This window comes from Erpetoichthys calabaricus, chromosome 1 (genome assembly GCF_900747795.2).
Source record: "Erpetoichthys calabaricus chromosome 1, fErpCal1.3, whole genome shotgun sequence".
NCBI classification, from domain to species: Eukaryota; Metazoa; Chordata; class Cladistia; order Polypteriformes; family Polypteridae; genus Erpetoichthys; species Erpetoichthys calabaricus.
In genome coordinates, this window is record NC_041394.2 from 187,209,913 (window position 1) to 187,230,948 (window position 21,036).

Sequence of the window (21,036 nt, forward strand, 5' to 3'; positions counted from 1 at the left end):
GTTTGTGACAATGTATATATATCTTCTTATATAATACACTACCGTGGCTGTTCATTTGTCTGTCCAGGATTTTAAATCACCCATAGCTCACAAACCGTTTGACCTATTGACCTGAAATTTGGTACGCATATACTATGTGACATCTACTGTTTGCTTTCGTGGTGGTGATTGACCTCCAAGGTTATTCCTCTTCACTTTTATTTTATTTTATTGTAGAATCAACTCTCAGCAGCAGCCAGCAGGTTGGCAGTGCGGCACAAGCGTACAGGTGCCGTTCTCATCCCTGCCACCTTCATTGTCACTTCCCCTACCTCTTCATTTCATAAATCATTGAGGGGGCAACTGCCCTGGATAAGCTGGGGACCACAGGGATGGAGCAAGGAGGCACAAACCCATGGGGGCTGCCGCCAGGGGGCGCTCCAAGTCTCCTAAAACCCAGGAGCTCTGCACTTCCGCCACACCTGGGAAGGTGGGGGAAAATTCTTCCAGCGACACCCGGAATGCTTTGGGTGCTCATGTGGCACTTCTGCCTACAACAGGAAGTGCTGCCGGAAGAACATCAGCAAACACCTGGAGCACATCCGGGTGGAAATAAAAGGGTCCGCCTCACTCCAATCAGAGAGCTAGAGTCGGGAGCGGGAGCAGGACGAAGCTCCCGTGAGGAGAGGAAAGGCGGCCCACGGAGACTCAGAGAAAGGCCCGCGTTGAGGGTGTCTGGTGCGGGAGCGCTATGTGCTGTGTGGGACTTTTGGTGTTTAATAAACGTGTGTTTTATAAAGACGTGGTGTTTGTCTGATGGTGTTCGGACCTGTGCTCACAATATATACAGTGATCCCTCACTATATCGCACTTCGCCTTTCGCGGCTTCACTCCATCGCGGATTTTATATGTAAGCATATTTAAATATATATCGCGGATTTTTTGCTGGTTTGCGGATTTCTGCGGACAATGGGTCTTTTAATTTCTGGTACATGCTTCCTCAGTTGGTTTGCCCAGTTGATTTCATACAAGGGACGCTATTGGCAGATGGCTGAGAAGCTACCCAACTTACTTTCTCTCTCTCTTGCGCTGACTTTCTCTGATCCTGACGTATGGGGATTGAGCAGGGGGGCTGTTCGCACACCTAGACGATACGGACGCTCGTCTAAAAATGCTGAAAGATTATCTTCACGTTGCTATCTTTTGTGCAGCTGCTTCCTGAAACGACATGCTGCACAGTGCTTCGCATACTTAAAAGCTCGAAGGGCACGTATTGATTTTTGACTGAAAAACAAACTCTGTCTCTCTCTATCTCTCTATCTCTCTCTCTCTCCCTGCTCCTGACGGAGGGGGTGTGAGCTGCCGCCTTCAACAGCTTTGTGCCGCGGTGCTTCGCATACTTAAAAGCCAAACAGCCCTATTGATTTGTTTGCTAGAGATTGTTTTCTCTATCTATGTGACATTCTGTGCTCCTGACACGCACTCCTTTGAAGAGGAAGATATGTTTGCATTCTTTTAATTGTGAGACAGAACTGTCATCTCTGTCTTGTCATGGAGCACAGTTTAAACTTTTGAAAAAGAGACAAATGTTTGTTTGCAGTGTTTGAATAACGTTCCTGTCTCTCTACAACCTCCTGTGTTTCTGCGCAAATCTGTGACCCAAGCATGACAATATAAAAATAACCATATAAACATATGGTTTCTACTTTGCGGATTTTCTTATTTCGCGGGTGGCTCTGGAACGCAACCCCCGCGATGGAGGAGGGATTACTGTATATATATATATATATATATATATATATATATATATATATATATATATATATATATATATATATATATACCAACATAATTTCTAATGTGAGAATGAAATAAATAAGCAATGAACGCACCTCCACAAAGCCCAAACCCTCTCTTATGAAGTGGTCCTAAGATCAATAGGATAATCCATAAAACATCCCTCTTAACAAAGTGGTGTTTAGAATAATAGGAGAATTGACATGAGTCAGAAATTACCAGTGGCATTAGTTGATTGGAGGAGGTGATAAATTTCCACATATTAAGAGTCAGATGACGTGATATATTAGATAAGGGTGAAAAAATCAGAAAAAAGCACACAAGCAGATGAATTGTTTAACTGATTGCTCACTCCATGGACTGACACATTTGTGCATAACTCTGTGAAAATAAAGAAATGTCCTGCATTCTTATCTGGGCTCTGCAACTGCCTTCTTTGAAGATGAAGGGATGTTTATTCCATGCTTCTGCCTCTTGGAAGCAGTGTCTCGAGTCTGAATCCTGTGCCTTTTGATTTTGTGGCTTTTACATGTTCCCCCTATGACTTTGTGTGTTTTCCATTCTACACTGCCAAAGATGTACGGGTTAAATAAATTGGCAATTCCAATTGATGCTGCTTCTGGTGATCTGCTGCCTTGATCACTGCTATTTCCTGCATTGTACCCAGTGTTGCCAGGATAGGCCCCTGTGCCCTGCATTGAATTAAGTGGCTTTGAGGAAAGCCATGTTATCCAAAAGGATGTGCCTGTTAAATTAACCGGTGTCTTAAAATTGAACTGGTCCCCTGTTTATGTTGTTCCTGTCAAGTCCTTCTTCTGTCAAAAAATGGGCCATTTAAAGCCCATTGAAGCATTCCTTGTGAAATTTTGGGCTATACAAGGAATAATTTGTTGTTGTTCTTCTTCATCTTCCTGACACTGTCTACCTGTATTCCTAATATTTGAGTTAGTGGCTTTAGCAAATAAATAAAATGCACTGTACTGAATGTTCCTCTCAAATTACAATCTCTTACAAAGGATAGTGTAACAGATAACAGTTTTCTGGACGTAAGAAAGTATTTTAAGATTCTCTCAAAAAAAAAAAAAGACTACTTTTGAATTAGCTAGTGGATTGGCAGAAGCATATGACATGTCTAGTTATACAATATGACGTGACATTTCCCATTAAGGATGTTTTACCTGTGGAAAAGCCAGTTTTCTTATGACACTTTGTGAACTCGATGTTGAAATAGGTCACAAGTGCATGAATATAATCGTTACGCTGGACCTGCAGACAAAACGCTGAAGTGAATGAGAGATCTTCTGTCTTCACAGTGTAGATGTCAACTTCCTGCATTTGAAATAAAGAAACAGTTTGTTATGTTTTTGTGTCGCTTTAAACAAATAACTTTCCCATTTATCAATAACAAAGTGAACCTTGTTATACACTTACTATATTGCTAATAATTATAACACATCCTGATCTCGTAAGTCATCTATCAGTGTCTATCAGATAGAGAGCATTAACACTAATTTCTGACATATTACCTTACAATCTGCATTTGTCACTTAAGTGTATTGGACTTTCATGCCTCGTCAGTGACAGATAACACCTTCAGATTGCACAATACCCTCTCACTCAGGGCCCACTTAGAAGACCAAGGCAGACCCCCTTCTTTAGGAATCTCACACTAATTCAAGAGGTTTCACTCTTACCATAAAAGTAGAGTACTAAACAATTGATAAATGATTTCATGCAAAGGTTAAAGTACAAATTTCAGTTAGCAGTATTATGATACCGCATAATAATTTTGCTTGGATTATTTTTGAGGTTCTCATAGACTGCACATGCTATACTCATTATGCTAAAATTTGATCTTTATGATAAAAACTCGAACAACTTAGAAAATAAGTAAAAATGAGTTGGGCTTTTGCTACAATGCATTTCAGTTTAAAATGCCTTTTGATTCCACAGTTGTTTAGGAAACATTTCTTTATTGCTGCCAGCTAACCCCGCCCCCGGTACATATTTTACTAATATCTGATGTCTCATTGCGTCGAATGAGAAAACAAGTCTGGGGCAACCCATTAAAAAGGGTGTTGTGATTAGTGGGGAAATCCTACGCTGCAAAGATTACACACACAAAGCTTCTTCCAAAAGCACCTGCCCTCAATTCCTCCAGTCCATCCATTTTAAACCACCTCCAGGGTTTCAGGGAGATGGCAAAAGACACTGAACAAAAGACTTGATATTGAGAGAAAATAAAAGTTAAAATTGCTGTCATCCATTCAGAAGCTCAGTAGCACAAGGTAACTGAAATTTAGTAATTGATTTTCACATTGTAATGAGTGTCGCAACAGAGTAGACAGAGACACACACGTAGACCACTGCAGCTACAGGGCTCCACATGTTTGAGAAGTGCCTCTGTCTGCAATGAAATCTTTCAGTCATTTTAACTATTGCAGCACTGTATGGCATAACAGCAGATAATGTTTAGATAACATTGTGGTCTACGGATATACAGGTTAAAATACTGCGATTATTTTTGTGGCATATTTGCATTTCCAATTAGACAGTAATGTTAAATTTCTTTAATTATTCGATTAGACGTACAGAGAGAAGGTTGATATTGTGCAACTTCATCTGTGCATCTACTGGTGTTGTTAGCCATATTTGTTAATTCGGGTGTTTTGAGTACTGAAATCTGCATCTCCTGGTGCTCTACATTATCAGCTCTCTTAATGGTAGTCCTTTTAAATATGAACAAATATAACTGATAATTCTTTCAAACTTACCTCAGATCCTATACTATTGTCATAACACTGAACGAAAAAGAGCACATACAGCACCAGCAACAATGCATCATTCATGTTTATCATTCATCAACTGATGTCATTGAATGCCAATGCATAATCTGATGCTACAGAAAGTTTTCTCCATTGCATCAGGTTATGTTAAGGTTTAACACATGTAGTGTGCTCACTGCACATGAGAAACACATTTGCATGTCTTTTTTATTTTTTTGGGACAGAAGCTTGCTGTCTGTCACGGCAGGTTAATGAGAGCACCTCTGATCTTTGCAGTTCAAAATCACCTCCCCTGCTTTGAGCACAGCCTTCATAAGATGCTGGATTTGTTTAGAAATGTGACAGTTAGCCATCTAATTGTTCCCACCTAGTTTTAAGCAAAATTCAGTCACAGTTGTCTACAGACATATGTGTATACATTTGGCTTCAGCAAGACTAGATATCAGTAAAAAATAATAAGTTTTGAAAATACACAGTATACTCACTTGAATAACCAATATTCCTTAAAAACAGTAGATGAGCTTACTTGCATATCCAAAAGAGTTTATAAAATAACGTGTTATAGTATAGTACAAATTACAAGGCATGATTCTAACACTTTTTACTTATTGATGTAGACTGATGCATTTTGAGTAGTGGAGCAGATGGTTACATTTCGTGTCTTATGTAAGTATGATGAGGGATTAGGAAATTGACGAGTAAAGAAGATTTCTGTCCATACTACACCATGGGGGGGAGGAAGCAGAAGCTAAATCTTCAGATGAAACTTTGACATACTAGTCAGTCTATATCCACAGCTTGAGTCAGGACTTGTGGGTAGTATCTGAAGAAATGATATCCTGACTACATGAAGGTGCTGGTCAAAAGTTTTTTGCCCTCTGCAGTTCATCTTCTCAATAGTGTGTGCAATAGTTAGAATAAGTAAACTTTACAATAACATTAAAAAACCCAACAACAAGTGACCTAGTAATGTAAGAATTCTGCTCTGTATTTGTACTGTTGTGCACTTGTTTTGTTGTATTGTATACAGTTGTCCTGTACTATGTTTCATGTACCTGACTTGACAGATCAAGTAAGTTTCTCTGCCTCTCTATCTATATTGTTGCTAAATATCAATTTGCATTCATTTACTGGCTAATGGATATGCTGCTACACATGCAAATAAACAACTGTGTTCTTAAGAGTCAAGCACGTTTAAATTGACAGCTTACCTATATTGTTATACGTTATTGAAATTGTTAAAAGTTAATGAAATTCAGAATTGGCTGAAACTAATCAGTTTACTTTCTACTGTAATTTATACGTTACAATTTTATTTTACCACATAATACAGTGACATACTTTTTTTAACATATTTGATGTAATGGTTGGAACACTTGCTTACATTTAGTGTGGTACAGCATTCCAACTAGGACTGAACAGGGACCCTTACCCAGCCAGGAGGCCAGTACAATGGAAAGACTGTAGTAGATGATGATGGGTGAATATTTTCTTCCCAATACACTAGATGGCAGCATTTCTGGGTCAGGATTCTCACACAGACACCCACAGGGCTTGCTGGGTCCTGTAGTCCCATAGGGCAGCTTTGTTGGGTTCCATGGGGGCCACCAGGGGGAGCTGCCAGGATTCATAATCCCTACTTTCGGGAACTTCCTTTTGCCCCACAAGTGCTTCCGGCAAGCTATACCCTAGTACCAGAAGTGCTCCTTAGTCATAGATAAAAGAAGCTGCTTGATCTCATGCAGGCAACCCAGAGTTAGGAGAGTATTGAGACATCACTCACCTGGGAGGAGTCTAGGAGAGAGAAGAGAGAGTTTGTTTTGCTGTGCTGTGCTGTATTTTGATAAGAAGAAGGCTGTTAAAGGTACTTTGTTGAAAAAAAAACTACATATTTGAACCTGGGACAGTTGTGTTTGGGGTTTGAGGGGAGATGCTGTTATGCCCCCTACTTGTCACATAGGATATATCAAGATTTGATCTTCATTTAGATTCCATCTTTAGATAAATTGTTGTAATAAAAAAAAAAAGAAAAGAAAAATTGGACTTGCAATAAGTTATTTAACAAAAATTGAACAAGCATGCAATTTCTGCTTATGGAAAAATAAGTCCACCCTTGGTTATAATAGCTCATGCTGCCCCCTCAAGTAGCCATACCATTATTTTTCAATCAGTCTCTGACATCAGCTTGGAGAAGGTTTTCCTACTCCTACATGCAGATTTTTTTCAGTTTTGTTTGAGGGGTGTCTTGTGTGCATAGACTATTTCTACCACATGTATCTCAGCATCTCAATGTGTTTCAGATCCAGGTTTTGACTTGGCTATTCTAGGACCATCCATTTCTTTCTTTTCAGTTATTCCTAGTTAAATTTACTGTTAAGTTTATGGTTATTGTCATATTGCAAGGTCCACTTTTGATATAGCCTCAACCTTCAGACAGAAGGCCTCACATTATCCTTAAGCTCCCCCTAGCAGAATGAAGATTTCATAGTGGATCCTATAATGGTAACCTGCTCAGGCCGTGTTGCAGAAAACCAGCCCCAAATTATAACACTTCCATGACCATGCTTCACAGTTTGCATCAGGGTCTTTTGGTCAAATGCTGTCTTTACTTTTTACCAAACATATCTTCTGGTACTGTGGACAAATAATTCACTTTGTTCCAAAGTCCTGGTCTTAGCTTTTGTGTTCATTACTCTGCCTTGATGTTCTTTATGGCAGCCTTGTTCTTATGGTAGACTCAAGCACTTTGACATCAACAGTGGTAAGAACTACATGTAGGGCCTGTGATAAAATTCTGGGGTTCTTAAAGACTCCTTTCAGCATCTCATGTTCTGTTCTTAAATACACTTAAATTTGTATTAATTTGCATATTTATTTAAACTATACAATGGACTAAAACTTCATGAGATGTACCTATCTTTTGCCACACTATATATATACTATATATATATCCTACTGAATATGAATATATACTGTGGTGAGCTGGCGCCCTGCCCAGGGTTTGTTTCCTGCCTTGCTCCCTGTGTTGGTCTGGGATTGGCTTCAGCAGACCCCCGTGACCCTGTAGTTAGGATATAGCGGGTTGGATAATGGATGGATGGATGGTTGTAGATATATATATATATATATATATATATATATATATATATATATATATATATATATATATATATATATATATATATATATATATATATATATATATTTATATATATATACATATTCATTGCATTCGTAGTCTGAGTCTCGACAACCTGAATTGTGTGGGTGGTTACCTACCAGGTAATGCTTGTGGTTGGTCTGCCATTCGGAAAACATCCGCCACGGTGCCCTCTTTCAGTTGCGAGAAGCAGATCATGCAATGTTGCATAGTTTACTGTCAAATAAAGCAAAGAGTACGCGACACATTTTCCACACACAATTCAGGTCGTCGAGACTCAGACTACGAATGCAATGAATGTAACTACTCCGGACCTACAGGCTGTCAAATAAACGAACTACATGTCGTGGCGCAGTGTAAAGGGACTTCGTCTCTGACGCTGACGTCCGAGGTTCGATTCCCCGAGAGGGGAGCAGTAGAGTGTGTACGCCTGATGAGCCCAAATGAGGGCGAACACATGTCGTGTACTCTTCGCTTTATTTGACAGTATATATATATATATCTCCACACATAGAGTATGCATGTCTTATGCAGGCAAACTGCATTATGCATAGATAAACAATCTGCAAACAAAAACCTCACCACTTTGCAAACTATTATAACTATTAAGCAAAACAGACACCTTTCATACACTTAGACTCCATGTATGCCAAGCTGAAGTGGTTATTTCATCCTTCAGATTAAGTGATTATGTGCTGTGAATCAGTTCACCACCCAACCACAGACCAGTAATCCAGCTCTAGTTAGTGAATAGCACAGAAGGTAAAAATACTGTACATCATTGCAAAGATAAAGCAGTGTTCTCCTGAAATGTGAACACAGTCGGTGTCACGCATCAACAGTCATGATCACCTCCTGCTCTCCATTAAGACCAAGTCCAATACTAACAGCTGCATGAAGCTCCTATATATAGTTTTACTCTTTTCTCTTTCTCTAATCTGGTCAAGGTGCTCCTCTTCCCCGATGGATAGGCAGTTCAAGTTCAAGGTTCAAGTTTATTGTCAACTGTACACAGTACAATGAAATTCTTACTTGCACATCTCTTTAGGACAAAAACACACACCAAAAATGATACTGTTTGTTGTATGTGACATACTGTATATATTCAACATATATTTACTACAATATGTTTATATATGCTGAGTATGTGTGTATTTGTGTTCAGATATAATATTCTGTCCCTAGAGCTACTTTTTGTTATTGCCAATGAGCCTGTACCATTTGCTACAAAGGAGGGGTGAGAAAATTGGCCATGCAGGATGGCTGAGGTCTTAAATTATACTGTTTGCTTTTCTAAGGCAGCAAGTGCTGTATACGTCCTGAAGAGAAGGCAGCTGGGTACTGGTAATATTGTGTTATCTTCACCACCTTCTGCAGTGCTTTACGATCTTGAGCCTAGCAGACATCATACCAGGATTTTATGTACACATTGAGGATGGACTCCAATGTGAACCTGTTGACATCAGTGAGAAAAGACAAAGAAATGCAAGCTGTCCTCAGATGTCTGTAGATGTAAATATATTGATTTATGACTAAATTTGATGCTCACCCTTTCCACAGCCTCCCCTCTAGTGTGAATGTGCACTGCCTTCAGCTTCCTGAAGTCTATGACCAGTTCCTTGGTTCCAGCTCCAAAAGGTGAGATTGCTGCCCTGGCACCACTGTGTCTGCAGGTAAACTTCCTCTCTGTATGTAGTCTCATCTTTGTTGGTGGTTAGGCTTATGGTGGTGCTGTCACCGGCAAATTTAGTAGTTGGAGCTTTAGTAGTTGGAGCTGTGTCTAGCCTCACAGTCAGAGAAGAACAAGGAGTACAAAAAGGAGGTTCAGAACACTACCCTGTGGAGTGGATGTTTTGAGGGTCAGCATGGAGGATATGATGCTGCTAATCTGATGCTGAGGTCCACGGATTAGGAAGTCCAAAATCCAGTTACAGAGGGTGCCACATAGTCATAAATTGGGAAGTTCCATAGTTGGTTTAACTGATGCAACACGTTAAATGGTGAGCTGCAATCTATAAACAGACCTCTGGCAGAGTAGTTTTTAATTATTTAGATATGCCAGGATGGTATTAAGTACAAGGGCTTTGGCTTCCCTTATGGACTTGTTCTGACAAAATGCAAGCTGGTGGTGATCATGGCTATCTGGTAGATTCTGTTTAACGTATCTCAGTATCTCAGTCATTCAAAGCACTTCATCATGACTGGAGTGAGTGCACCGGTCTGCAATTACTCCGACAGTCCACTTTTGTTTGAAACAGGTCTCTCAGTAAAGCATTAAAGATGTCAGCTAACTAGCTGCTACAGGTTTCTAAAAAACACCATGAAATTTCATCTGGACTGGATGGACATTAACTTGTTTAAAAGTCCTCTTTAGGTCATGTATAGAATAAAAGAAGGATGAACAGTGTAGTGCTGCAGGCAATCAAATGACAGGCTGCATGTTATTGTGATTAAAGTAGACATGGAAACCATTAGTTCAACAGGAATAGAAAAAGCATTTACCTTTTACTTTGTAATCTGTAAGCATCTCTAGTGAGAAAATATGGCATGTTGTCCTCAAGTGTCTGAGGATGTAAACGTCTTACTTTAAAGTTGCCCAGACTATTACAGCTACTGTACTCAGTGTCTGGTCTACTCCAGAGCTAAAATTTGGACACTTTGATTGCCTGTCTCAGTTTGTACCTGGCTTTCTTGCATGTTTCCATATCACCATTTTGAAATGCATTGCTGCATGATTTCAGTACATTCCTGATGTTTCTTATTAATAAAAAAGCAGTGTGTTTTCGTGGACACATCGCCAGCCACACATTTCTTGATGAATTCTGTTCCTACATTTATGTACTCGTCCAGATATGATGACGAGTCTCTAAACATGTCACAGTTTACATAATCAAAGCAGTCTTGCTGTCTTTCCTCTGTTTCTTTAGTAAAGCACAGAATCACTTTTCTTACTGGCTTGTCACACTTCAGTTTTTGTCTTTAAATGGGCAGCACAAATGCTGAAAGTTGAATGGACCGCAGAGGCTGTGGATGCAGTAGCAGACGGTAAGCTTCTTTTATCAAGGTGTAGCAGTGAAACAAATTGTCAGCACTTCTTGTGAAACAAGTGATGCTGATAATAGATGGATTAAACTTTCTTGAAATTTGCTTTTTCGAAGTCCAGAGCAGCAAAAAAAAAATTCCTCAGTCTATAAATGTTCATATTCTTTAATAATGGTAAGTAGTGGTATGAACTTGAGAGTCCCAAAGCACAAAATCCCGAACAATGATTAACAAATGCCCACTAGGGAGGAATTATCATCAAACCCTGGCAAGAAACAAAATGGGCAATGAAGTTATAACATAAAAAGATGTATTCATACAAAAGCTCTGCAGAACAAAAATACACTCTGAGGAGTACAAAGGCACAGAAGGCAATGCTTTCAACATGCAATCCCAAGAATATCACTAATGCACAGAATAAACCCGTGTGAGAACTTACCACACCACACCAAAAAAATAGCTGTCTAAATAGCCAGAACATTAAAAATAATAAATAATATTTAAAAGGAATGAATGAGTTCTTACCTATCTAAAACGTATAAATCCCTGCTTCACTCAGTAAAAATATAGCTTAACCAGTTTGTAATTTCTGAATTGTTGCAAAAAATATAGAAACTTGAAATAAAGGCTTGCTTAACTGAGGTAGGAGTCCAGTCAAGAGAAGAAATGGGTTTTGACAAAAACCTACAGCCACAGGGGGCCCTGAGGACTGAATGTTGAGAACCACTCGTCTAGTTTATTATATAGAACATGTGCATTAGCCAGAAAAGTGCAGGTTGGTTGCCGTAGTATTTCCTCTCACCTGGATGCCACCCTCCTTTTGTGCCCAATTCCCAGCTGTCTCTCTCTCTTTCTGCTTATTCTTAGTTGAATTATTATGGTTGTGTTGTCTAAGTATAACTGATGGCAAGCTTTGTATTCAATAGGTTAAAAGTCAAATTCTGAATATTGGCTCTGATGTTTGAAACAGTTTGTTGCTCATAATTAATAATCATTAAAACTGAGTGCAACAAAAAATATAACAAAATTATACACAAAAAAAAAAAACAAGTCTGCAAAAAGAAATGCACCATTAGTCAGTTCAAGTATCCTGTAAATTGCACTCAGAGAGTTGTTTTCCCACTCGGGCTGTGGCCAGCTGTCTGGCAGCTTCTGTAATATTTCCTTGTAAAATCAGTAATATCTGATATATAATTCCACCCTGAAACCACCACCAAACTTTCATTTTTACATTATTCAGCAAGTTTAAGGGGATAATTAGCAGATCACAGAGCCACCAGGACAGGATGCCCCATTTTTCACACTTTGGACTGACTGTACACAAATTAAAATAGTATCTGTGATATAGAAAAGTGAAAAGCGGCCATTTTAATAAATAAATGATTGGTTGCGCTCACGCTAGGGAAGCATGGAGCCAACCCGCACCATCACAGTGTTATGACAGAAAATGGTTTACTTGATGAATTTCCTTAGTGAAATTACCTGGCTGTCACCTAATCAATCATGTTTTCTTTGAGGCCAATGTATTTTTTAGCTTTTGTTGAAAATCTGCGCTCTTTGCCCACACAAATTATTATATTATTGATTATTATTCTCTGGTGAAATTACATTTATTAATAAAAGAATGCAAACATAACAATCAATACTGCAATCTTTTCATAATAAACCAGATTAGGAGCCTATCATTCTTGTTTCTTAATTCTGAACGCAACAGTAACATTGATTAGTAATGCACATCTGGGGACCCAGTTTACTGAGTTTTGAAATGCATGTTTGAGGTGAAGAGTAGCTTTATACCTCTAAGTGTTCACTTTTCTTCTAGCCTACTTTAGCCAGCGCTTTGCAACAAGGAGCCTAAGACGTTTTCACTGCAGAGGAGGGGAGAAACTAGTAGTTAGGTATAAAATACAAGCTTTAATAGATGTTTAATAGAACAGACAGGTTAAAGGACTAAACATAATCCACAGAGACATGAGGAGAACATGCAAACTCAACAGAGCACAAGATTTAGACCTAAGGTGCTATAATCATGAGGCAGAGGTCTACTCACTGTGCCACCATGACACCCAATTATGGGGCAGCCTTTAAAAAGAATGTAACAACATTTGACAAATGCAATGAGACCATTCAGTCCATCAAGCTTATTTGTTCAGATGAAAGCTGAATTGTCCTCATTCAGACCCTCTTTAAAGGTTGTCAAGGTTTCTACTTCAACTACATGGCTCAGTAGCTTGTTCCAGATTCGCACAACTTATTGTGTGGGCCTTCTCTATATGAGGAAGTGAGATTGAACCATGGACCTCCATTGAAGAACATAATAAATAGGCACTAATAAAAAAAAAACAAATAATAATAACCTGGCCACTCAATTCAAAATATCAGGCTATGCCCTGTCAGATTGAAATTTTACTGATACCACTCAAAGGTCTTTCGGCTAAAAGGGACGTTTTATTCTCTAGGTTATAGCTTTTTCTGGTGCAATTTTTAGGACCACTTCCAAGGTCAGGAAAACCTTCAGCAAGTCTTGTGGAGGGGGTCCCAGGTCTCAATATTATATTTTAAAGGGCCAGCAATTTTTCCTGGAGAAAGCACCATTTGCCTTCTAAACTCTGCTGCATGATCTGACATGTTCAGCACCGGGGCTCCTCTGCCACCACCCAGTGGTTTGGGAAGCTCTTCCACCTACCTGCTTGCCACCTAACCTAGAGCCCACTCAGTAATTCTTTCTAGGACACAGTCTAGTAGTCGTCTTATTGCCACGTGTACAGAGTACAGCTGAAATTCTTACTTGTATCTCTGACATGCAACATGCTACCACTTACCAGTGCCCTAATAAATGAGAATATATTAAACTTATTGTAACTAAGAGAATACACAAATGAGCTTGTCTAGTGCATTTGTTTCTCCTATTTCCAAGCTCCCACTACCTGAAACTTTATTTCTTCACAGTATGACAGTCCTTCAGATAAACTTGTTAAACAAGGACATCCCAACTTTGCTTGTACCGGAATATTTACCGTATATACTTGCGTATTATTCAGGTCTTGAAACCTGAGAAATCAATCATAAAATCAGACCCCGACTTATACGCCCATTCAAAAAGGCACATCGTATTTTGTTGCAGCCGCGTAGTTACCAATTTCTTTCACCACTTCAACGACGTTTACTTCAAAATCAGCTTCATATTTTCTTCTGATTGAATGCTCTATCATAGATAAAGGATGCTCTTGCGATAAAGGTGTATGAGGGTGTGAAATACAAAAAACACAAAACAGTACAAACATCGCTTTGGAATAGTTTGGGTATTACTGTGTGGTCATGTGGGCACAATACATAGAAAAAAAAGGCAGTGTGCTCTGTGATTACTCTCTCAGGTGGACATTAGCATATCATAATCTCTTGGACCAATAGCGTGAGTTTTCCAAATTCGACTTATATGACCAACATTATAAAATACCGGAAATTATCCGGTAAAATCAACCCCTGACCTATCCGCGGCAGAACTTAAACGTAAGTATATACGGTAAATTAGAGATGAGATTATAAACTATTTTAACTGTTTGTTTTGTTCTTTACATACAAAACGTCTTGATCAATGAAACATATCATACCTAAGACTTTTAATAAATAACTATTTTGGGAACTTTGAATGACATGAAATGGCATAATTATAATGTTAGAATATACCATTTATCTGCGTATTGATTGGTGTAACTGAAATGATTTCCAGCTATTATACCTAATGAAATCAAGCAGATTAAAGGAAACTACTCTGTTAATCCCCTTAGCCTTGCCATGGAGAACCTAGCTGCTCACACTGTGAGGCGCCACCACTGGTATAAATAAAGGATGTCTATTTTGAATTTCATTTGTAACGATTACTCAGGTTTATTCTTTATTTACAAAATATTTACCCTGACACATCTTTAACCCCCTTGGCTTTAACCCAGAGTGTTATTCCAGCTTGGAATTCTATGTAATTACTGTGAAGCCCAAGTCAGATACGGGGTGATAGGTAATGATCCTCTTCAGGGTGTAAAGCCTGAATAACTCTCAGGATAGTATTCTGCTGCCATCTAGTGGATAAAGTAGCATTATGCTGCAAACAATCATGAATATTTCTATGCGTTTTGCCCGTCAAAGGTAACTCCTAAATATTCATGAGTTGGGAGGAGCCTTTAACTAAAACACAGTAGCATGTAAAAGAGAGGGTGTAGAGTCAGTTTTAACTGAAGCTGAACTATTAGTTGAATCAAGCAATATTGATAACAATGTAAATTTGGTCATCAGATGTTGACTTGGATATTGAAATGTACTGTATGAGCAAACCGCTGAGCTATGCCTGGTGAATTCACTAATGTGAAGTTGCACTGTCATGCAATAGTAACTGTGTGACAGAAGGCCAAATGATTGCGATCTAGTAGAAGCACAAGAGGGATGGCAGCTCACTAAGCAATGTTCAAAATGCATCAACTGTCATTTATGCCGAGGCAAATGTGGAAGTCACTAAGCCTTGCACTGTGGTAGCCTACACTAACAAAAGGAGTGCATTGATCGTGTGAATCAGGCACTCCCATTCTACCCTCTCATGCGAAAGCACAAAGAAACACACTTCTACTGTCCCAGTTGTAACACCGGGCTGTGTTTTGGTGACTGTTTCAAAAATATTCACATAAAGGAAGTGTGCTAAATCTGCATCAGTACAGCAGTGAACTCTAAACATACCTTTGTTTGCGTTTCGATATTTACATTTTTTAGTTACACTTAATAATATTTTTTCTTGTTGTCAAATATGAAATATTTTTGACTAATCTTTCCAGATGTAAACATAATACTAAGGAGGTTAATGATTTTGCTGATGTTTTCTGACAGTTTAATACTCACTTCATCGTTTCCACTTTTAACTTTTTAAAAGGGTGGCTAATCCCCAAGAGGATGCTGACCCACCTGATCACTACTGTAGACCTTTGGTTATGGACCAAACCAGGCCTGTCAGCTATTACTTCCTTGTATGCTACATCTTGGTGTCAGGCCAGTGCCCTGTCATAATATATTTAAACTATTTTACTGTTGCTCTGTACTTGTTGTAGTGCTCACAATAGAAAGGCATCATATTCTGGAACATAATGTGTGTTTCTAGCCATATATGGAGGTGGAGTTTATTTTAGCACAATGGCCCAGTTGGCACATTAAAATACTCTTTTTAAAATGTATACTTTGAATGTATTCTATATTATTGAGTGTGCCCGTCTATAGCCTGGTATCCTGTCCAGGGCTGTGACCTTGTAATTGAATAAACAGGTTTAAAAATGAAAAGAAGAATGTGTTTTGAAAATGGACGGTAGAATAAATGAGCACATAACTCTTCTTTCATTAGTTTATTATCTGATTACAGGGCAGATTCTGATTTCACTAGCGGCGGCGGCAGGGTGTGGTGTTTTCACAGCAGTGCCCATTCCCCCTTATTGAAGCGTAACAACCTCTTCTCCTCCTATTAATAAATTTCTCAGATTCAACAAATAGAATGATGAATTTCAGGATTTTCATTCATGTCTTGAAGCGCTTCTATATAAAACATTCTTTTCCACCGAGACTGGGCACTGTGAGGTGCAGCACTGCAGTCTTCACGCCAAGTCAGTTTTCCTCATTCCATTTCTTTCTGCCTGCCCCCCACCACCATCTCTTCATACAGCAGCTATCACAAACACAATCCTTTTACAGCTTCAAGATCACTAGCACATATCAAAGAGAATATGTGACCTGTGGTAGCTCAGGTCAAATTTATTATCTCTAGTTAAATTGATTTATCATGTCTCACCGTATAATGGAGTTTAATAGAGTTCTAAATGAAGGCTTTCATGAAGCCTCTCCTGTCATTTCCATTTCAGTAGTTCATTTTTCGTCTGGTAGTACTAATTACTGATTACAGAGATTTTATCACCAGGGCAAATCCAAGGAGAGTTCATGCATAAAGAAAACATTAGCAGGCCCCATTCTCTCATTCTCTTCAAGCAGTCTGAGCGAATGGATCATAAAATGTCGGCAGGTGCATGGCGCACATCAAGGAATTACTCTGCAAGCCTTTTAACAAATCTTTGGATTAATAAAGTAAAAGATATGAAGTTATCGTAGAGGCCACACTCCATCCAGGGTATCTATCTTGTGCTCAATAGTGCCAGGCCAATTTATAGATTCCTAAGACTCTACTCTGCACTAAATATGTTCAGAAAGAGAATGGACAGATAATACAGAATAACAGGCTGCCTAGCTCTGGGCACAGGACTTGCTCTGATGGACATTCTGTGACCTTTATTTTATTAGTATCTTAATTCAACAGTATAACTAGGAATTTGAAAAATGCATTTGCACTTAAGCCCAAGTATTGCAAAACACCTAGTCTCCTATTACCATCTCTCTTTTGTTGTCACACAACTTCAAATGAGGATGTGGGTGCAATTTCTTTGAATCCAGTAGGCCAGGTTTGGCTCTAACTGAATGCAGAATAATTCAGGTTAAACAAACTAAAAAACACAGAGTTACCTTCAGGCTCCCTACTGTCACATTCCATAAAAGGTTAGGTGAAGGTGATACTGTGAAAATGTTGGCCCTTAGGACTTGCTAACTATCTCAGTGACCACATCTACACTTTGCTATTATGTAAGACAGCTAAATGTAAAAGCTGGCATGTTTGTGAAGTGAACAAGCATATTAGGAGATGTACAGCTTCAGAGAGTCATAGTCTAATTCAGGAGAGGCATAATGGAAAAGAGGACGCTACACTCGGGACAGGATACTCAATTTCAAGGGCAATTCAGCTTCAGCAAGTAGCCTGCATATCTTGTTAATTGTGTGAGGAAGTGGGCTGAATGCCAAAGACAGCACCTTACATTTAAAAGTAAGCAAAGCAAACAGAACTCAATTGCATCTTTTTTCTTAAGTCATTATAAAAGGTAAAACTTAACCCTTTATACTACTTGTTAAAATTGCATGAAAACTACGGAGTCTACCATCAGCCAGGACGCCAGACAACTACCCACTTTAGGTAGGGTTTGGAATACATTAGTGGGTTGGTGGCATATCTAGTACTATAGAGAGTCTGGGATGATCCCCTGTTCTAAGCATTCCCATAGATTGTGACTACATCTTAAAAAGAGGTGCTCATACGAATACAAAAAAAAAATATTGTAAAAGGCACTGTGGTGTAGCGGATCCACAGCTCATGTCAAAAAGGCCACTTTTTAAATAAATATTCACTGCCATCGCGGCTTAGAGAGGGGGCGTGGTAGTGTGACGGATCGGTTCCTGGGGAATTCGTGATGCAGGAGATCCTCGCTTAAGTGCACAGGTGAGGAATCATCCTCATCCGTAATTGCTCCCGGGGAGCTGCTGATTGCCACATCTGATCCACGTCCCCGTGATAAATAGAAGCACGAGGCGGCTAGCAGGGGAGGAATGAAGAAAGGAAAAGAAAAGACGTATGAAGGTTAGTAGGAGAAGAAGGCAGGAAGCAGGAAGAGGAAAGCCAGTGCAAAAGAATGAGAATGAGGCTCGCGGGCAGCTGAACAGCTGAGCAGTGAGCCTGGGTGTCTGGCTGGCACCTGAGGAGCAGTCAATTGTGATCGCTCCCACTGAACATTTTGTGAAGAGCGAGAGTGACCAGAAGGAGGATGGCTCACCGTGTAAGGCCAAGAAGGCAGCGGGAGTTGGGACTTGGGACGTGAAAGCCCAAGCGTGAGCACCCTGGTCACTGGGGAGCCCAAGTCAAGGTCTGGTAAAGCTAAAGCCAGGGATCAGCGAGGCAAACTGACCAGAAGAAGGTAAAATGAAGGTCAGCTGCAGGTATGGTGGCTCCCCTGGTGCATAGCCTGGACGGGAGAAGCATGGGAGTCACCAGTAGAAAGGCACCGGGATGATTTTAAAAGGACAGCTTCCAGCCATTGTTTTAACCTCGTTGTTTTTAAAAAACTTTTGATAGTGTGTTTTTAACCTCCACCCTTTAATTTGTTTTTATGGATTATTTATTGGAACTGTAGAGCACTGCACTATTTATTTTGACACTGTTTTGTTTGTTGATTTTAAATAAAAGCACTTGGCACTTTTTGCACCATCCCCTTGCTTCATTGTTTGTGCCTCACTGTCCAGCTCATCGGTGACATTATCGACGGTATCGGGTTCAAGAGCTCCCAGAAGCAATACGGGAGCATGGAGTGAACCCACATTGTCACAGGCACCCTTTAATATTTTTGGGTGGTGTGTTTGTGTAAGATACTTTGGTAAACACCCGTGTATTTTATTATCCAGCAGAGGATAGCTTTTTCAAAAAATCATTTTTGGATAAGGAAGATCTCAAAAGTTTAACATATGTAGATATTTTTAGAACATAAGAACATTAGAAAATTATGATGAGGAAAGGCCATTCAGCCCAACAAGCTTGTCCATCATATTCTTCTACCCACACTACTTGGGAATTTATTCCATATGGTTCTTTGCATGTGCAAAAACATTCTAACATTCGTACAAAATCCACCTTTAACAAGTTTCAAACCATATCCCTATGTTCTTGCTGCATCATTTATTTTAAAGTAACAACTTGAGTCTGTTTTACTGATTCATTTTTATAATTTCAAACACTTCAATGATGTCCCCTCTTTACCTCCATTTGTTAAACTGAGAAGGTTCAACTCATTTAATCTATCCTCATAGCACATACTGTACCTCTTAGTCTTGGAATCATCCCAGTCACTCTTCTCTGGACTTTCTCTAGCACTGCTATGTCTTTTTTGTAGTCCAAAACTGTATGACTTACTCCAGGTGAGGCCGCACTGTGTGTTATAAATCTTAAGAGTAACCTCCCTTGACTTATACTCCACCCCTCGTGATATATAACCTGACATCCTATTAGCTTTTTGAGTAGTTTCTGAACACTGCCTGGATGAAGACAGAGACAAGTTCACTATGATTCCTAGATCCTTCTCAAAAGGTGTGCTTTCAAATATCAGACAAACCAATTTTGTATTCAAATCTAACATTTGATTAGTTATACTCACTGATATAAAAACTTAAAGTATACTAAACCAAAGTAAACTAAAAATTAGTTATTTTGCCTCTCAGAAGTTGTTGTTGTTTCAGAAAACTGGTGTACTTATGATTTCAGGTTAGAACTTTATAGAATTTCTATATTTCCTCCTCTGATTTATTATTTTAGCATTAGAATTGTTTTATTACAGATTTTGAAGTATTTACAAAGTGCTGTAACATAAAATGTTCTCTAAAAAATAAGTTCTTGACATTTTAATACAATTTTAATATAATGATTTAGCCTCTCCTGCTTCTTAAAAATAATAATTTTTCCAATGAAATTTAAGGTTTCCCCATGAAATGTAAATTGGAATTACACAGGCTTTATTATTGATGGAGCTTTATGGTTTAATGATTTTGTAGGCTTTAAATGGCTTTAGTGATTTTGTAGGTAATCATTCTGTATTTTTAAGTTTATTTGCTTTCCAAGGGAATTGCAGAGAATTTAAACCTAATCTGATTGCATTTGCATAAAGTGGGCACCAACCCTGAAAGTGGCAGGACCCACACACATACATTTAAAAGGTTATTGGGCAAATTTAGAGCTGACCATTAAGGTAAAATTCATGTTTTTGGAAGGGGGATGACATTAAAATGAGTTATAAGAACACATAAGGGATGGAGAGAGGTATGAACTTGGACCGGGAAGCTGTTGTAACTTAACTTCATAGATGAAACATTCATCTATCCAGTTTTCAAAATTATTTTTTTCCATTAAATTGTTGCAAGTTATTGAAAATTATCCCACCAGATCCCCCCTGATGTTATGCTAATCCATCAAAAGGCACAAACAAGCACATCCAAACTCTCTTATACAGAAAAAACAATAAACGTTAAATGCATGTGCTTTTAAAGTGCAGGAGTACTTGGAGAAATGCCACACAGAATCAGGGACAACATACTAAAAAAAATACAATGTACTGACTCTGCTGGGAAGCAGCGGTATTTAAAAAAGAATGAAATCAGAAGAAAGGTTATGGGTGTATTAACAGATGTAAGTGCCATGCTAGATGGACCAGCATCTCAATGGGGGTGGAAGATGGATCCTTATTTGGTTGGAAGGCCATAACGGAAGGACTGCAGGAAAAGAGGTGCAACCCAGCTGGGTTGATGGTAGATTCCTATCCCAGGTGGGACAAATAATAGATGGACAGTTTGTTCTCCAGTATAAAAGGGGGCAGCACTTCTCTGGTT

At 39.0% G+C, this 21,036-nt stretch overlaps 1 protein-coding gene across 5 annotated transcripts in view; it reads right to left on the reverse strand.

Annotated features, from left to right (window-relative positions):
* The window catches only part of LOC114658102 (protein arginine N-methyltransferase 8), a 209,091-nt gene that overhangs the window by 18,946 nt on the left and 169,109 nt on the right, over positions 1 to 21,036 (reverse strand). For all 5 annotated transcript variants that reach the window (XM_028810146.2, XM_028810135.2, XM_051923007.1 and 2 more), the window contains one exon: positions 2,955 to 3,105. In XM_028810146.2, the coding sequence (XP_028665979.1) occupies positions 2,955 to 3,105 (151 nt within the window). The remainder of the gene's footprint in view (positions 1 to 2,954; positions 3,106 to 21,036) is intronic.